The sequence below is a fragment of the Rhizophagus irregularis genome, chromosome 6, assembly GCF_026210795.1.
Source record: "Rhizophagus irregularis chromosome 6, complete sequence".
Taxonomy (NCBI): Eukaryota; Fungi; Glomeromycota; class Glomeromycetes; order Glomerales; family Glomeraceae; genus Rhizophagus; species Rhizophagus irregularis.
The window spans coordinates 2429152-2445316 of record NC_089434.1 but is presented as its reverse complement, the minus strand read 5'-3'; the positions used below and the strand labels follow the sequence as shown (position 1 = coordinate 2445316).

Here is a 16165-nt window from a genome sequence, read left to right as displayed (position 1 = left end):
TAATAGGAGTATAGTTTTTATATCTGTGAGAAAGGAGATGAGAAAATAATCGGTGAATATGTTTTGAAGCAACTTGGGGTTGATTAAAATATATAGGATAATATTTGTCTAAATGCATATTAAAATCGCCGCAGATAGCATGGTTAAAACCAGCTTGTTTAGTAAGGGTAATTTGTTGAATAAGCAAATCAATAGTGTCAGAGCGCAAAACACTTTCAGCAGGGGGAATATAGATAACAAATATGCGCAATTTAACGTTGCCTTTAAAATATAAATCAACAGAAAGCAAACGTGAAGAATGGGATTTAAAATCTTGTACATGTGAAGCAAAGGAGTTTTCTATAAAAAGAGAAACACCACCAGAAGATAAAATTTGTTTGGAAATATCCAAATTAGAGGAGAACACAGTATAATTAGAGATTCGTTTGGATAAAAACTTCATTTGTTTAGGGTGGAGATGAGTATCAACAATACCACCAAAAGAAATATTTTTTAAGGAGAAGAAAGTAGAAATTTGTTCTAATTTAGTTTGACTGTACATTTTAAGACCATTAACATTAAAAGAAGAAATGTTGAATGAATTGGGAATAAAAGAAGTGCTACTGGAGGAAGAAAATAACGATTCGTGTGAAGAAAATCCAGTAACATCATCAGGGTTGGGAGGGTTCCGTACAAAGGTATCCAAATTAAAATTATTGTCCGACATTAAAACACAATGATATAAACAGTCAGGGAGTTAAATTGAAGAAGAAAATTAAACAGAAGAAGCTGAATCAGCTTGATCTAAGGGAGCACCACCAATGGAGCTAATGAATTGTTTGATATGACCAGTAAGTTGGTCCAATTTACTTTCAATAACGACTCTATTATTTTTGAGATCGTTAATTTCTTCTTGCGTGGAGGAAACAGGGGTAAAAGGAGGAGCATTTGGGGAAAGATGAGAAGAAGGAAGCGATGTGTTAGGAACAATAGTGGTAGGAGGCGAAGGTCACGTTAAAATACTTCTGGAGGGCGAAGTAGATTTGGCGGAAGACTGAATGTTAAGCGGAACATGGGATACAGGGGTATCTTCTTGCATGAGATCCAAATCGGGCTCATTAGGTGTAGGAAGCGGATCAAGGCCAAGGTGTGATTCGATGCGAGTCATCCGTTGGTCAGCAAGTTCAAGAGCGGAAATGCGTTTATGGAAGTTAGCAACTTCACATTGCAGTTCGCGTAAAAGGTTTAAAATATTATTAGCATCATCAGGAGATAATGCAGAATTAGGAATTTGTCGGGGCAAGGGACGTGCTGTAGAACGAGAGGAGGAAGAGAAGGAGACCGAGCGTTCTTTGCTATTATGCCGGGCACGTTGGGAAGTATTGGGATTGGGTTTGTTATGATTATTAGCATTATTATTATGGTTATAAGAATTGTTATTATCACGTCTGGAAGTAGAAGCAGATCGGTCTTTGGATTTTGAGCGTGATCAGGAGCGAGAACGTGTATTAGCAGCATTAGAATTGGAGCGGCGAGGAGGTTGATTGACATTAAACCACTCTTTGAGTTTTGCCACAGGGTCACGAGTACGGCTACGTCCTCTAGTTTGTTTGAGTGGACAAAAATTTGGGTCGCAACCTAATTTGCCACATCTGTGACAAAGTTTGTTAGTATTATCTGGGGAGGACTAGGAAAGCACCTTGCCTTGGAAGCTGACAGTTTGTTCCATAGCAGCATCCAAGGTCTCTTGGGAATTGAAAGTGACGTAGGCCCATCTTTTGGGTTTGTAAGAATTTAAGGAGAGTGGCACATTGACAGCTTTGGCGCCAAGGTTACGCGTAAGAGGAGCCAAGTTGATATCCTTAACATTGGGGGGAAGTTGAGTGAGAGTGGCAACGTATTGATGACGCGCAGCCTTTTGATCTACAGTATAGAAACATGGAGTGATTCTGAAACAGGTGGAGAAGCAGTATACAGCCCATTGGTCGGTAAAGTGAGCAATCGAATTGGCGTGATCATAAACGATACAAGCTTGCTGGACTTTGGCATTAGGCCTGGAAAAGAGGCGGCAAGAGGTGATGTTTCCAAATTTTTTGAAATAAGCCATTAGGTTATCCTTTTTAATGAAGAAAAGGATATCGGTAACTTGGATGGCCCTGAGATCTTCATTAGATCGGAGTTGGCGAGGATCGTATGCGTGAAAGGTCAAGTCAGGGGAAGCTCGAATGAGTGGAACCAACGCACAAATCGCGTGCTTCAGCGGTATGGAAGTGAATAACGAGGCGTTTGGCTTCGCCAGAACCAGTCATACGCGCTTTTTCAGTGTATGACTCGTATGTTTCTAAAAAAAGGTTGTTAACAGCCTCAATAAGAGCTTTATTGGTAGGGAAGTTTTTAAGAGATTCAGGGGCAGCATTCAGCGCAGCCGCAGCCTGAAAATCATCTTTGGTTATGGCGAGGGTCACCACTGGATCGGAAGTATGATCGCCATCTGGAGCACCATTGGAATCCATATCAGGCGACACGTTAGGGAGTTGTTGCAAGTCTCCTTTGCGGCATGCGCGCTGGACGCGTCCACATTTCCAGAAGACGCGACGTGACTGGGCGCAGTTGGCGCAGCAGATTTTTTTGGGGAGGAGGTCAAAGTATTTTCGTCAGAGATATTTTGTTGAGGAGAAAAGGAAGGTCCATCTACTCCAACGTCAGCCATCTGGTTATCGGCAATGTAGTCTTCATCCATAGAATTTTCGGTAATCGTACGATTACGTTTCTGCTGGACAGTGTTTTCACCATCGGAGCTTGAATTATCGGAGTTATTATTATTTTTTCGTTCTTGATGGGAAGCTTTCCTACTATTAGGGTTATGACTTTCACGGCCTCTCTTGGCATAGTTACCAGACATAGTAGAGGGCTTTGAGTTGAAAATATATAAAATATAAAATTTTATTAGTAGCTTGTATTATTTTTTAAAAATAATAAAAAATTATTTTCATCGGAAATTTTCATTTTTGAAAAATTCAGGAGAGAGTTACTACTACTAATCAAAAACTAGGTAAACATAGCTTGAGCTTGAATTTTATTAATTAATGCCGAAGTGACTTTAGAGAAACACAGAGTGATCTAAAAAGCACCGCAACAAGTGCAGAACTAATAGAAAAACAAAGAACAAATAATCTTCCAAAATTACATATAAGAAAAGCTAAGATTAAAAACCTCACCCTCTCTATATAAATAACTACGGCTACTCCCCCCAAATATATCTCAAAATGGGTAAAGTCAACTATGCTATACGTAACCCATCCAGCGTCGTACCCACTCCTAGAATCGGTAAAGAACCTCCGAGCTACCATTAGCACTATCAGAAACGCATAAAATTCAATTTCCCCTATTTGATTACATACTATGGATAACAAACCTATTTCACATAGACCTCCGGGAACTCTTTAGTGTCATGCAGTCCAGCCGATGGGGAACTTTTTAGTGTCGTGCAATCCCCGAAGGGACACCCACCTCATTTCGAACAATTTCAAACGGAGGACACCCACCTCATTGCGAACGATCCATCGACCTAAGATCTACCTAGATAAGTCAATCCAATGATAGTCCATCATGTGACCACCTTGATCGGCATACTACAAAAACTGCGGTACCCAACCTGTCACCCCCCTTATCACCCGGATGATCATCGATTTTGAAAATTAGTAACACCAAGCCACCATGACGATCAAATTTTCCAGTATCCCTCCATCCCCCAAAGAAAATAAGGTTACACTGAAAAAAGCGACCAAGAAAAACAAAAAGCAAAAAATAAAGACATAAACCTCAGGAAAACTCGAAGTGCAATGAGAAAAACCTGAAAGAAAAACACCAAACATACACCTCAACTCCATCTCCTTATTTTAGAAGACTAACTCCTCAGTTAACAACATCAACTAGCAAGAAATACGTTGGTCGAGGTTTCTCCTTCCAAAAATACCGGTCCGGCCTGCGAACCACTTGGCCAGTTAGACTTTAAAGGCGTAGGAACCAAGACGCACTACTTTTCAACCTTTCAGAAAGCCCAGGGGAACGTTCGTATGGAACTGCCATCTTACAGTATTATTGGTAACTCCAAGACTCATGATAACGGTCATAACTCAATATAAGCCGTAAGGAGTTCGGGCGAAACTAAAGACCTCGGTAATAACTTCATATAACGTCGAAAAGTCCTTTTACTATCACTCAAGGCAAAAAATCCTCATATTTTTCATCCATAACTTCATGGGAAAAAATGGGCAGAACCCAACGGGGGAGAAAGTACGATGATCATCACTACTGGTCAAAAACTAATATATCGGATAGCAGATATGTATCAGATATGTACCTGATATGTGTAGTATTAATGCTGAAAATCAGGTACCTGATATGTGTAAGATATGTGTAAATATATATATCGTCTACATATCATTTACATATCATATACATATTGGTACCCGATATATATATGATATATATATTTACATATATCTTACACATATCGGGTACCCAATTTTCAGCATTAATACTACACATATTAGGTATATATTTGATACATATCTGCTACCCAATATATTAGTTTTTAACCAGTGCATTAAAATCTAAACTAAGCGTAATAAAGTGAAATAATGTTATAATGAAATTGTGTTTATCTATGAGTAGCAGACGTGGGTAACAGTGGTAAAAAAGAGTAAACATCAAAGGTATCAGAATCAAGCGCTAAATTTCAGGATACATCATCATCATTATTTATTAAAGTTTTCAATAAATCCACCAGATTTATTTCTTCTGATAATAGTGTTCTGCACAAATTGATTTATAACATGATGTAATCTTAATTACTCATAAATAATAAAAATGTATTTTGCGAATAACTTTGATCTAATGGTCTAATTTTGACAATCTTTTATTTTGATCAGGGCAATGAAACCTATTGATAAAAAAAAAGATCATCAAATTTGGATCACTAGATCCTGAGATAATAATTTTTAGAAGGTCGAATTAAGTCTGAATCAAGTTTGAATTGAATTAAATCAAATTTCAGAAAAGAAATTTGATTCGTGCAGAACACTATTTGATGATGAGAGCAGTAAAGAGCAGATATTAAAGATATCAGAATCGAGCATTAAACTTCAAAATACATTATTATCATTATTTATTAAAACTTTCAGGAACAAACCTACTGGATTTGTTTTTTCTGATAATGAGAGTAGTAAAAAAAATCATCAACCAAGTAAAAAGAAATCCAAGATACCTGAGAAGTCTAAGAAATCATCTTCCATTAAAGTTTCTAACAAATCTAATACTGAAATTGTTTTTTCTGATAATAAGAATAATGAAGGATTATATATTTAATTACTACAACTACAATGCAGTTGTGACTACTACGAGTACATGATATCACGTACTCTCATGTAGTCATAGATATTACGTAGTAATAGACTCATGTAAGCACAATACTGCAAAGCGACTACATTATACAGTACAAACAGTAAATTTTACAATTACATAAATTTATTTTTATCTACAAAAATGTCCCGAAAAATCACGTGTCTGTTTTTTGTCACATGCGCCACACTCTTTCTTGTTTCCATTTTTCATAAGTAACTGAGGGACTTGGAATTTTTTTGAGGTGTGAAATTTAATTTGTCACACATTATTTGTCACATATTTTAATTTCTTAATCTCTTAATGCTGGCCGTTTCATGACATTTTTATAGGGTACGCTGGGTAGTCTATGATTACGTAACTACGTAAGTACATGATAGGTAATGTAGTCGATTATATTTTTGTGCTCACGTAATCATGTAGTCATGTAAAAAAATTATGATTACGTAGTTAGGTAGTATGTAATGGTAAAGTAGTTACATGTACTTGTAATCAGAAGTACGTTATAGTTGTAGTAAAAAGCTAATAACCAATAATGAAGGCTACTAATCAAAAGATACTGCCTGAAACTATTTTTCAGTTTTCAACATTTGAAACTAAAACTAAAACTAAAACCAAATTCTATTCAGAACTTTAAAACTATTCCAAAACTTCCAAAACTAAAGTTCTGAACAGGTTGATCAAATTCATCAATATAACCTGAATGACCTATTAAACCTAAAACTATGATTTTATATAATAAGTGAGTTATGGTATTATAATTCATTTTTTATATTGATTTTATATAATAAAAATGAATTGCAATATTGGGATTCACTTTTTTATATTGAAAAATCAGATCAAATAGATAATCTGATATAATCTAACCTAACTTGATTGAAAAAAAAAAAAAATTCAGATCGGAGTTCGGCACCGGTGGCTGGCACGTTCTTAAAACAGGTTTAACAAAAAACAGGTTTTAAAAACAGGTTTTTAAAAATCATCAGAATAGGTGAAAAAAAACAGGTTTAACAAAAAACAGGTTTTAAAAACAGGTTTTTAAAAATCATCAGAATAGGTGAAAAAAAACAGGTTTAACAAAAAACAGGTTTTAAAAACAGGTTCTTAAAAATCATCAGAACAGGTGAAAAAAAAAACAGGTTCAAAAAAAAAACAGGTTTCAAAAAAAAAAAAAAAAACAGGTTTCAAAAAAAAAAAAAAAAAAAAACAGGTTTCAAAAAAAAAAAAAAAAAAACAGGTTTCAAAAAAAAAAAAAAAACAGGTTTCAAAAAAAAAAAAAAAAAAACAGGTTTCAAAAAAAAAAAAAAAAAAAAACAGGTTTCAAAAAAAAAAAAAAAAAACAGGTTTCAAAAAAAAAAAAAAAAAAAATCAGGTTTCAAAAAAAAAAAAAAAAAAAATCAGGTTTCAAAAAAAAAAAAAAAAAAAATCGAGGTTTCAAAAAAAAAAAAAAAAAAATCAGGTTTAAAAAAAAAAAAAAAAAAAATCAGGTTTCAAAAAAAAAAAAAAAAAAATCAGGTTTCAAAAAAAAAAACAGGTTCTTAAAATCATCAGAATAGGTGGAAAAAAAAAACAGGTTTAACAAAAAACAGGTTTTAAAAACAGGTTCTTAAAATCATCAAAACAGGTGAAAAAAACAGGTTCGAAAACAGGTTTAACAAAAAACAGGTTTTAAAAACAGGTTCTTAAAATCATCAGAACAGGTGAAAAAAACAGGTTCGAAAACAGGTTTAAAAAAACAGGTTTCAAAAACAGGTTCTTAAAATCATCAGAACAGGTGAAAAAAACAGGTTCGAAAACAAGTTTCAAAAACAGGTTCTTAAAATCATCAGAACAGGTGAAAAAAAAACAAGTTTAACAAAAAACAGGTTTTAAAAACAGGTTCTTAAAATCATCAGAACAGTTGAAAAAAACAGGTTCGAAAACAGGTTTAACAAAAAACAGGTTTCAAACCAGGTTCAAAATCAATCAGGTTTGATAGGTAAAAAAAAAAAAAACAAAACAGGTAAAAAAAAAAAAAGAAAAAATTTATTCATCACACGTACGATGACATCGCTACCTCCATTTTATTTATCATGTGATAAATACAATTAAAATATAGCACGATTATTGTGTTACAATAAATATAAACAATTTTATAGCTTCGTTGATAGTTTTTTTTCTAACACTCTTTTTAAATAAAAAAAAACAACCTGTTTTTTGCTTAAAAATGTATTAAAGTTGCTTCTTAACATTTAATAATACTTTTATGTACTAGTAAAGTAGCTTAAAAACTTTAATTGTTCAATTATCATAAAGAAATTGGGTTACACAGCTCAAGCAGAAATTTGTGAAACATGGAAAATGATAACACTCCACAGGTTAGTTAATTGCGCACATATTTTTTTTGTGAAATACTATTAAAATACTATTGAAAGTGCTTAAAAAAAATTAATTTAGGGTAAACGGTATATGGTATAAAGGTTTAATAATGTTAATTTTTTAGCAATTAACGTCAATAGCATTATTTATTAGTTAGATAGCGTTAAATATACATTATTTATTAGTTAAATGACGTTAAATAACGTTAGATATATATTAATTAACGTCACAAAGCATTATATTTAAGGTTGCTTGCCAAAACTAGGAGGTTTCGGCGGGATGGCGTATGCGAAACTGCCGAAACTAGTTTTGCAAAATTGGTCTAAAATGTTGAAATGCCGTAATCGCCGAAACCTGCCAAAACTGTCTAAGCGTCAGAATCGTTTCGCGTAAGATATCATATGATATACATATAGTTTTCGGCAATATTACGAATTATGATTAATTTCAGCATGGATTTTTTTTGACGCAATGCCGTATTCAGCCGTATTGAATTTTTATAGACGTAAGGCGAGACAAAGTTAAAAATTCAGTTTTCATATCCCGCCCGCGTCGATAAAGTGACACTCTGAACTTTAAATTTTTTTTATGATAACCAATCAAATTTAACTCACGTGAATGTACTGAAAATTAAAACTTTTTTAAAACTGTTTTTAAATTTAAGCTTAAAATATTAAATGTTTTATCAAAATGTTTAATTGCCAATCCGTCTAAAATCGTCACTGCGTTACTAATAAAATTTGGGGATATTAACGATAATAAAAAAACCCGTTTTTTACATCTCACGCGCGGGATAAACTTTCACCCATTTCACCCATTTTACAAATAAAAGTGCCCTTCAATTTTTTACTAGTTCTATAAAGAAAATATTTAAAAAAAAGTCTTTAAAAAAAGCTTAGAAAGCCAAAAAATATATGTTTGTAATGTAAATAACATAATATAGTGAAATAAAATATTAAAATTTCTTACATTTTAAGGTGTAAATCTGACGCGCGTACATAGTAAACTCATTATTTTGCATATGAACGTATAATTTTTTTTTGCAAATTCTTTTTTTTCAAGTATTTTTTCAGTATATAATATGACCTTTATTTATAGTTAATATATCGTCTATGAAAATATCTTTTTCTGAAGATTGTGTTCTAGTACAAAATCAGCAAATTTAACCCCAAATTTTATTATCAACGCAGTGCCGTTTTTAGACGAATCGGCAATTAATATACATGCTGCACTGCTAAACGCGAAATTAAAAAAAAATAAAAAATTGTCTAAATCAAATCTTTGTACGCTTTCCCTTATCTTTACCACCCTGTTTCCACTTTAGACGTTTTTTTGAAATGGCAGTATTATCACTGCAACTACTGCAATGTGGGAATTTGTCTTCTGCTGTTTCGTTAATATCCAAGCTTCCACACTCAATGCAAACGTCCGGATAAATTCCAGCTGAATAATATGGTTTTTCAACCTGTGACGTACAAGACCAAGAATCATTAACAAAAACTCTTGAAAAAAGTTCACGAATAGAATCCTCCATATTGTTATCAGATTCATTCTCATCATCTGAGTTTTCAGGTTCGTCTTCATTACAATCATCCCCCTCATCCAAATTTTCTATTTCATCATGTTGCTTTGATGGTACGGGTGTGATTATTGCCAAATCGCATGTATTATGAAATGACATGCCGCAGGTATAGAAGATTGTGTCTAAGAAACTTTGTAGCCTTGTCCTATCCTTTTTGGACAATTTCCTGGCGCTGAATAATAGACGTGGTTTCTCACACTCAGCACAATTTACAACAACACCAACATTTTTTAAGGACCCCGGATATCTCCAAAACAGGTCATAAGTCACACTTTCGGCAGATTGGCCCATTTTTCAGGTCTTTCAAAAAATCGTTTTTTGTAAATATCTCGGCATCCAGTGGTCCAATTTTGATGAACGTTTTTTTAAATTGTAGAGCTAAATGAGGGCTACAAAATAAAAAAAAGTTCATTAAAATTGAATTACTGGATGCTGAGATATTTACAAAAAACGATTTTTTGAGTTTCAGCAAAAAGGGTGTTTTTGGCCAAAAGTCCATTATGACCTTTATATTAGATATCCGGGGTCCTATTTTTTACACGTACAGCAGAAGGGCAGAATGGCATACTGTGTTTCACTTTTGTGGTTGTCATATTTTCTTTTTTTTTTGCTTTAGCATCCTTAAATGAAGGTCTATGATCTTCCCCATTTGTTGTGTACATATAGCTTTTCAAATGATATGTAATGCAGGTCTTCACCAGGTACTGGATCTGGAAGATGATGCAATTGTTCAAAATCTTCTGTTGAACAACGAATAGGACGGCAAATAGTACAAGTTGATTCACCACATTTCTTAATTGAAAAAAAGTAATGCCTTGACTTACAACAGTGCTCTAAGAATTCTTGCATATATTCCTATAACAAAGTTACATTAATGAAAGTTTTTTTACACGAAAATTAATCAATTTATTTACCTTTCGTTTTATATGTTCTGCAGTACAATCTTCATGAGTAACACTATCATCTACAATCTGAATTATTTCCCAAAATCTTTCTATTTCCGTTTCTGATGCTGCTGGAAATGTTTTAAAAGGCTCACCTTTAAGAGCTTGACGACTAAACACATCACGAATCAAATGAATTGGAACTTGAAGGCTTGTAATTAGATCTTCCTTCAGGTTAGGATTCTCCTCTGCAATTTTGCGAATTTCATTCATTGTACCACACTTACTCATTAGATTTTCAGACTGATCATTCATTTCAGCTCGCATCAAACCAACTCTTTGAAGTCCTAGATTCAGGATTGACATGATGCGCTTAACAGGATTTTTCCATGAATGTTGTGGTGGAGTTCGGACTGCAACAAGATAATCAAGATCTAATGCAAGAAAAAGACAAATATACGAGAGTTTGACTCGAGTATATGTACAATGATGGTCTGGACCACCATCCGTATAGAGACATAACACAGGTTTGTTATAAAGATTTTCATCAAGTAGTATATTAAACAATTCTGTTGCATGTCGGAGAGGTGAGGAAGGTTGAAAAATTGGATCCTTTAATCCAATGCGTACTTTTCCCGCATAGAAATCACCATTGATCGATTCTGGAATGTCACATATCATCACTACACTTGGTATAATTCCCGTTTTTGTAAAATCATGGTCGGCTACTGTAAATGTGGTGTCTTTACTAACAACTACTTTCTTTCCCCTCTCTATTGCAGCAACAGGAAATCCAGATTCACCAACTTTGCAACGATGCTTATCATCTAGAAAAATCATATTTGTGATCTCACGGAATTTCACTGCAAATTCCTTCTCATATCGAAATAATGCTGATGCATAATGGGCATCTTGATGATTAGCTCGTAGTTGTCGTGTCTGAACCATAAATTTCAGAGGTAAACGACCAGTAAATTGCAGTCTACTAAGCCATGTTGGATTCTTTGGCCAAAATTGTAATCGTAACCATTGTGCACTAGGAATCAATGTTTCAGGTGAACACTCATGTTTAATTTGGTGCAAAAGGTCATTCACTGAGATTGCAGTTGCAAGATGTACGACTGTGTCATGCCTGCGTTCATCTACAGCAGTTACAGTGTCTGCTGCTTTTCCTGCAAGAAACTGAGCTGTAATTTTCCAAAAATCATTATATTTGCCAGGCTGCCCATCGTTATGTTCACGTAAATCTATGGTAATCTTCGGGTCTCCAAGTTCCAAAGCGAATCTAACACATTCATCAACTTTTGCTTCAATTGCATTCTCAGCCGCAGAAATTTCACCTGTTAGCATTCGGTAAATTGTTCGGAGTGCTGATGGCTTGGCCTTTGGGAGGAGAAGATCACATGTACGTAGATAGTTTATCCGCATTGCTCTTGTGTGATAACGAGGTGCATCAGCCTGCAATTCCATTACAATCCGTGTATTTTCTTGAATTATCAAGTCTTCATTAACATGTTCGTCAACTTTCCAGATTGAAATTGCATTAAAAGCATTATTTCCAGAACTAAATCGATATTCTCCAATTTTGAAAGAAAATGCATGAGGTAAACCTTGAATGTAACGCATTCTTTGCCTACAATATGGATTTTACATTAGAATTTTAAACTAAAAACAAGATTTAATATTTTTTTCTCATGCATACACAGGATCATTTGGCAAGTATTCTTCAATATCAACTGGTTTCCATGGTGGTAAATTGCTAAGCAACTGTTCAAGACGGTAATATTTGGTCTTATCGATAGGTATAACCCAAATGTTACACTTGTAGACTTTGATCATTGTTGCTTGATCGATGGATCGTATGGGGATTCTGATGCATGATTCACAGCAGTAACATTACGATGAAATTGAAGATATCCAGTATAATTCGAAATGGTAACAATGAAATTGTCAAATGCACCACGGAGCCAGTCAAAATTCGCCATTAGCATCCATGACGATGTAGCGCATGGAGCAAGAGATTGGCAATGTAAGTTTAATTCATTTGCATCAAAGAGTTTTCAGGAATGCTTATGTGATTCAGGATTTGCACGGTCAAAAAACTCAAGGAAAATATTAGGTATATGAAAACTACGTTCTTCAAGTTTCTTGTGACTACGCATATCAATATACCAAATTGCTTCAGTTAAGCTAACAATAAATTCCTTTCCTTGTGTGTTAGCATATGATTGAGTAGACCATCCTCCACCATTATTGTGAATCCAATCAACAAGATCATTACGCAGTGTTTGCTTACGATTTCCTGATTGTGGGAATGTTAATAAATACAATTTAGATTTGCGTGCATTTTGCATCAAGATTGCAAAGCCGTTTGGTGATGCTGGAGTGGCTGTTGTAATATCAGTTTTGAGTCGGTAATGTATATATATTCCTACACCCTTCGTAAGTTCTATGATATTACAGTTAAGACTGGCTTGGGTTGCAGAAGCAGTTAGTGCCTCACTTAACTCAATACGTTCTATTTCTTCAGAACTTGTCACAGCAATATTGCATTCAGGAGATATTTCTTTATTAACAAGCTTCATAAAAAAATCTTTTAATGACATTTCATAGGGAAGAGGATGGATATACCAGCCATGAAGCACTCGTGACCCTTTAGTAAACATGGGGCCCGAAACCTCTGAGAGGATTTCCGAAAGTTTCGGGTTTTGGAATATATGAATCAAAACCTCACCCGAAACCCTAAACAAGTTCTGAAACCCTAAATAAATCCTGAAACCCGAAACTAATTTCAGTTATCTCGAAACTAATCCCGATATCCAGAAACTCGTTGATTGGATAATCACGTGGCAATTTAAATAATTAATAGATCGATATTCAATATATCGTGTTTGATAACCATCTTTACTTTTTACATTCAAGCCTTTGGCTGTTTCACATTAATTCACCTGATATAGTTTTTCTTTTAATTTTATTAATTTTCATTCTTCTTTTAATATAGATATCACTTCCCTAGTATAGTTTCTACTCCTTACTATGTTATGGACTAGCAGGCCATGCCTTCTCGTCTTGGGAATAACTGAAAAGGTGGGCGGCTTCCTCAAGTGGGAGTTTCATACAATTATATATTTTGATTAGTATTCATATTTTATTATGTAATGTCTTAAATCTCTTGTATGACAGTCTATCTATAACATAAAAATAAAAAATAAAAATAAAAATGTTTGGACTTAATTGAGAAGTCTTTTTAATAAAATGTCAGATAGTAATTCAATATTGTTATAATTTTAGTTATTTTAATAAAAATTAATTAAGTAAATTAATAGGTTTCGGTTATATTTCGGTATATAAAAGTTTCGGGAATTTCGGGTCAGTTTCGGGTTTTGAGTTTTGGGAAAAAACACCCATCCCGAAACTAAGTTTCGGTATATACCGAAACCTAAAGGGTTTCGGGAGGTTTCAGTTTCGGGCCCCATGTTTACCCTTTAGAGATGCGAATATTTGCAAATGGCATATTCAAGAAAAAAATGAATTCATACAAGGTTGAAGAAAATATATCTTAACGCGTTTTTTAAAATTTTCCATTTATGCAATTTTCTATAAGGGGCGCAGTCAAAAAAGGAAACCAGAACGATTGTTTAATTTCTAATATCATAATACATGCAAGATGCATATTTGCTTTATAAATTCGTTTGAGTATTTTTTTTTCGCCAAAGATCTTTATGACTTATATATTTAAAAAATGATTCCCACGCTTAATTCGTATTGTATTTATTAAATTGTTCGTGAAAATCGAACTAAAAACTTGAATTAACTTGATATGTAAATCAATACATAATAAATACGTAATACAATTTACAATAATTATTGGTTTAAAATTTTTTGTTCTATAAAATTAAAATCCGCGCGCCCGCATCAAATTGAGGCAAATTTTGATATGAGAACCGAATTTTTAACTTTATATCGCCTAATATATATATAAAATAACTTTTATATATCAAAACTATAATTAAATTATAGAAATAATGATAAATGTCAACTATATCAGTATTTTAACAGGTATCAGCATTTTAGCAAATATCAGTATTTTAGCAGATTTTAGTATTTTAATGTTTCAGCAGTTTCAGCATTAAATAAGTAGTTTTGACTTTTGGCATTAAGCTAAATGAGTTTTAGCAGGTAATTTTAATTTAAAGATATATTAGAAATTAGCTGATTTCTTTTAATTAGTAAGTTCCTACCCCATTTAAGGTTGCTTGCCAAAACCTCTCCAAAATCCTGCGATAAATTTCGGCAAGATTGTTTCGGCAGGATTTTTAATATGATTTAATATAGTTTTGGCATTTTCCGTATAAGTTTCGGCAGTTATTAAGAAGGTTTCGGCAAGCAACCTTAACCCCATTTAATTGAAATCTGATTAATTAAAAAAATTTTTATTATTAAGGGACAAATTGCCACTCAACTGGAGAATTTTAATAATGCTGATTTACACAAATTATTGTTAAAAATGGTTAATACTCCTTTTTTACTGGATTGTCATATCATCATGTGATATTGGGGTGTGCGATATCGGCCTAATCACAAACATAGTAAAACCACTATATTGTAGGCCCTTATTGAGGAATTTTTTTGTCAATCATTTTGACGATCATTAAATTGAAAAAAGTTTACTAAGTTTTGAATTATTTTAAATGATTTGCAACATTTAAATAGTATCAATAGGCTATAGTACATTATTTTGAGTATCTTTAAGAAAGTTTCAGCTAAAAATTCACTCTGCATTATGCATTCTTTAAGTGATAGTGTTTTACTCTTTGAGACATGAAACATACTCTGTTGGCACTGTAGTAAGTAAATGCTAGCCTCCAAAAACAACTTTTTTGGAAATTTTAAATGTCGTATTTTAATGAAATAAAGCCGGTTTTTGAATAATAAAATAAAAAAAAATAAAGTTTACATTGCTGTGAAATATTATAACGTGATTTTTACAACTAAATTTATATGTACTCAAAAAATCTGGCTCTATTAGTATGTGTACGCTTGATTTTAATATCATAAACAGTTGCTAAAAATGGAGAGTTAAACATGCATATAAAGTTATGGGCAATTTAGTTTTACTAGTAATTTATTATATATTAATAAAAATCTATAGTAATGATCACTATAGTAATGCATTATATTTGTAAATTAACCGATAACCTGATTTTAAATAGAAAATTTTAAATCCAAAATTCTTTTTTTAAATTTTTTAAATGATTTAAATCCAAGATTCTAAAATATTAATAAATTATAAAATGATCGACAGATGATCGACAAGAAAAATCCTTAATAAGGATGTTTACTATAATAATTGCACTATATTTGTGATTAGACTAATATCGCACACCCTAATGTGATATGATATACAAATTTTAAAGACGGTAATTAATAGTGACAATCCTAGCTAAGCCACTTGCAAAGTTTGAAATCGCTAGAGTTTTGCGTCTTTGACTTTTCTATATAGGAACGCAAGATTCTGACGGTAAATTTCCTATTAACTCAAATATTGGATGAAAAATTTTTGAACATTTTTCATTGTAACTAAGCTATATTTGGTTTTTATTTAGTTTTTAAATTTTTATTTGGCTTTATTTGAATCTTTTTAATATTCACATTCTTTGTTTTTTTTTTTTTTTTAAATGTTGAATCATGTATCATTTTATTAGAATATATTTGGATTACATAATAATCACAAATATTCTATGAATGATACTTCTAGTTCCAGGCCAGTCTAATCAAACATTAGATATTATATTACCAATAAAATTAAAATTAAGAATAAAAGTAACCAAAAAGCATAGCAAAATAATATATCATAATTTAAAAGTATAAACAAAAATAAAACATTAAAAGAAAAACAAAAACAAAATTAAAAATAAAATTAAAATTAACAATAATTAATAAATTATATGTCTAAAAT

At 32.6% G+C, this 16165-nt stretch overlaps 3 protein-coding genes across 3 annotated transcripts; all 3 read right to left on the bottom strand.

The window, feature by feature from the left end:
- Window positions 1-9013: 9013 nt before the first annotated feature.
- Window positions 9014-9421, bottom strand: OCT59_026267 (uncharacterized protein; the record flags this gene model as incomplete). The annotated part of the gene is made up of 1 exon (XM_025328011.2): window positions 9014-9421. One exon carries the CDS (start codon window positions 9419-9421, stop codon window positions 9014-9016), a length of 408 nt encoding a protein of 135 aa, XP_025168568.2.
- Window positions 9422-9955: 534 nt separating this feature from the next.
- On the bottom strand, window positions 9956-12045 carry OCT59_026266 (uncharacterized protein; the record flags this gene model as incomplete). Its single annotated transcript, XM_066143062.1, has 4 exons — window positions 9956-10177; window positions 10237-10378; window positions 11390-11839; window positions 11909-12045. The coding sequence occupies 4 exons, from the start codon at window positions 12043-12045 to the stop codon at window positions 9956-9958; spliced, it is 951 nt and encodes a 316-aa protein (XP_065992619.1).
- A 221-nt stretch (window positions 12046-12266) lies between these two features.
- Window positions 12267-12872, bottom strand: OCT59_026265 (uncharacterized protein; the record flags this gene model as incomplete). The annotated part of the gene is made up of 1 exon (XM_066143061.1): window positions 12267-12872. The coding sequence occupies one exon, from the start codon at window positions 12870-12872 to the stop codon at window positions 12267-12269; it is 606 nt and encodes a 201-aa protein (XP_065992618.1).
- Between the last annotated feature and the right edge of the window lie 3293 nt (window positions 12873-16165).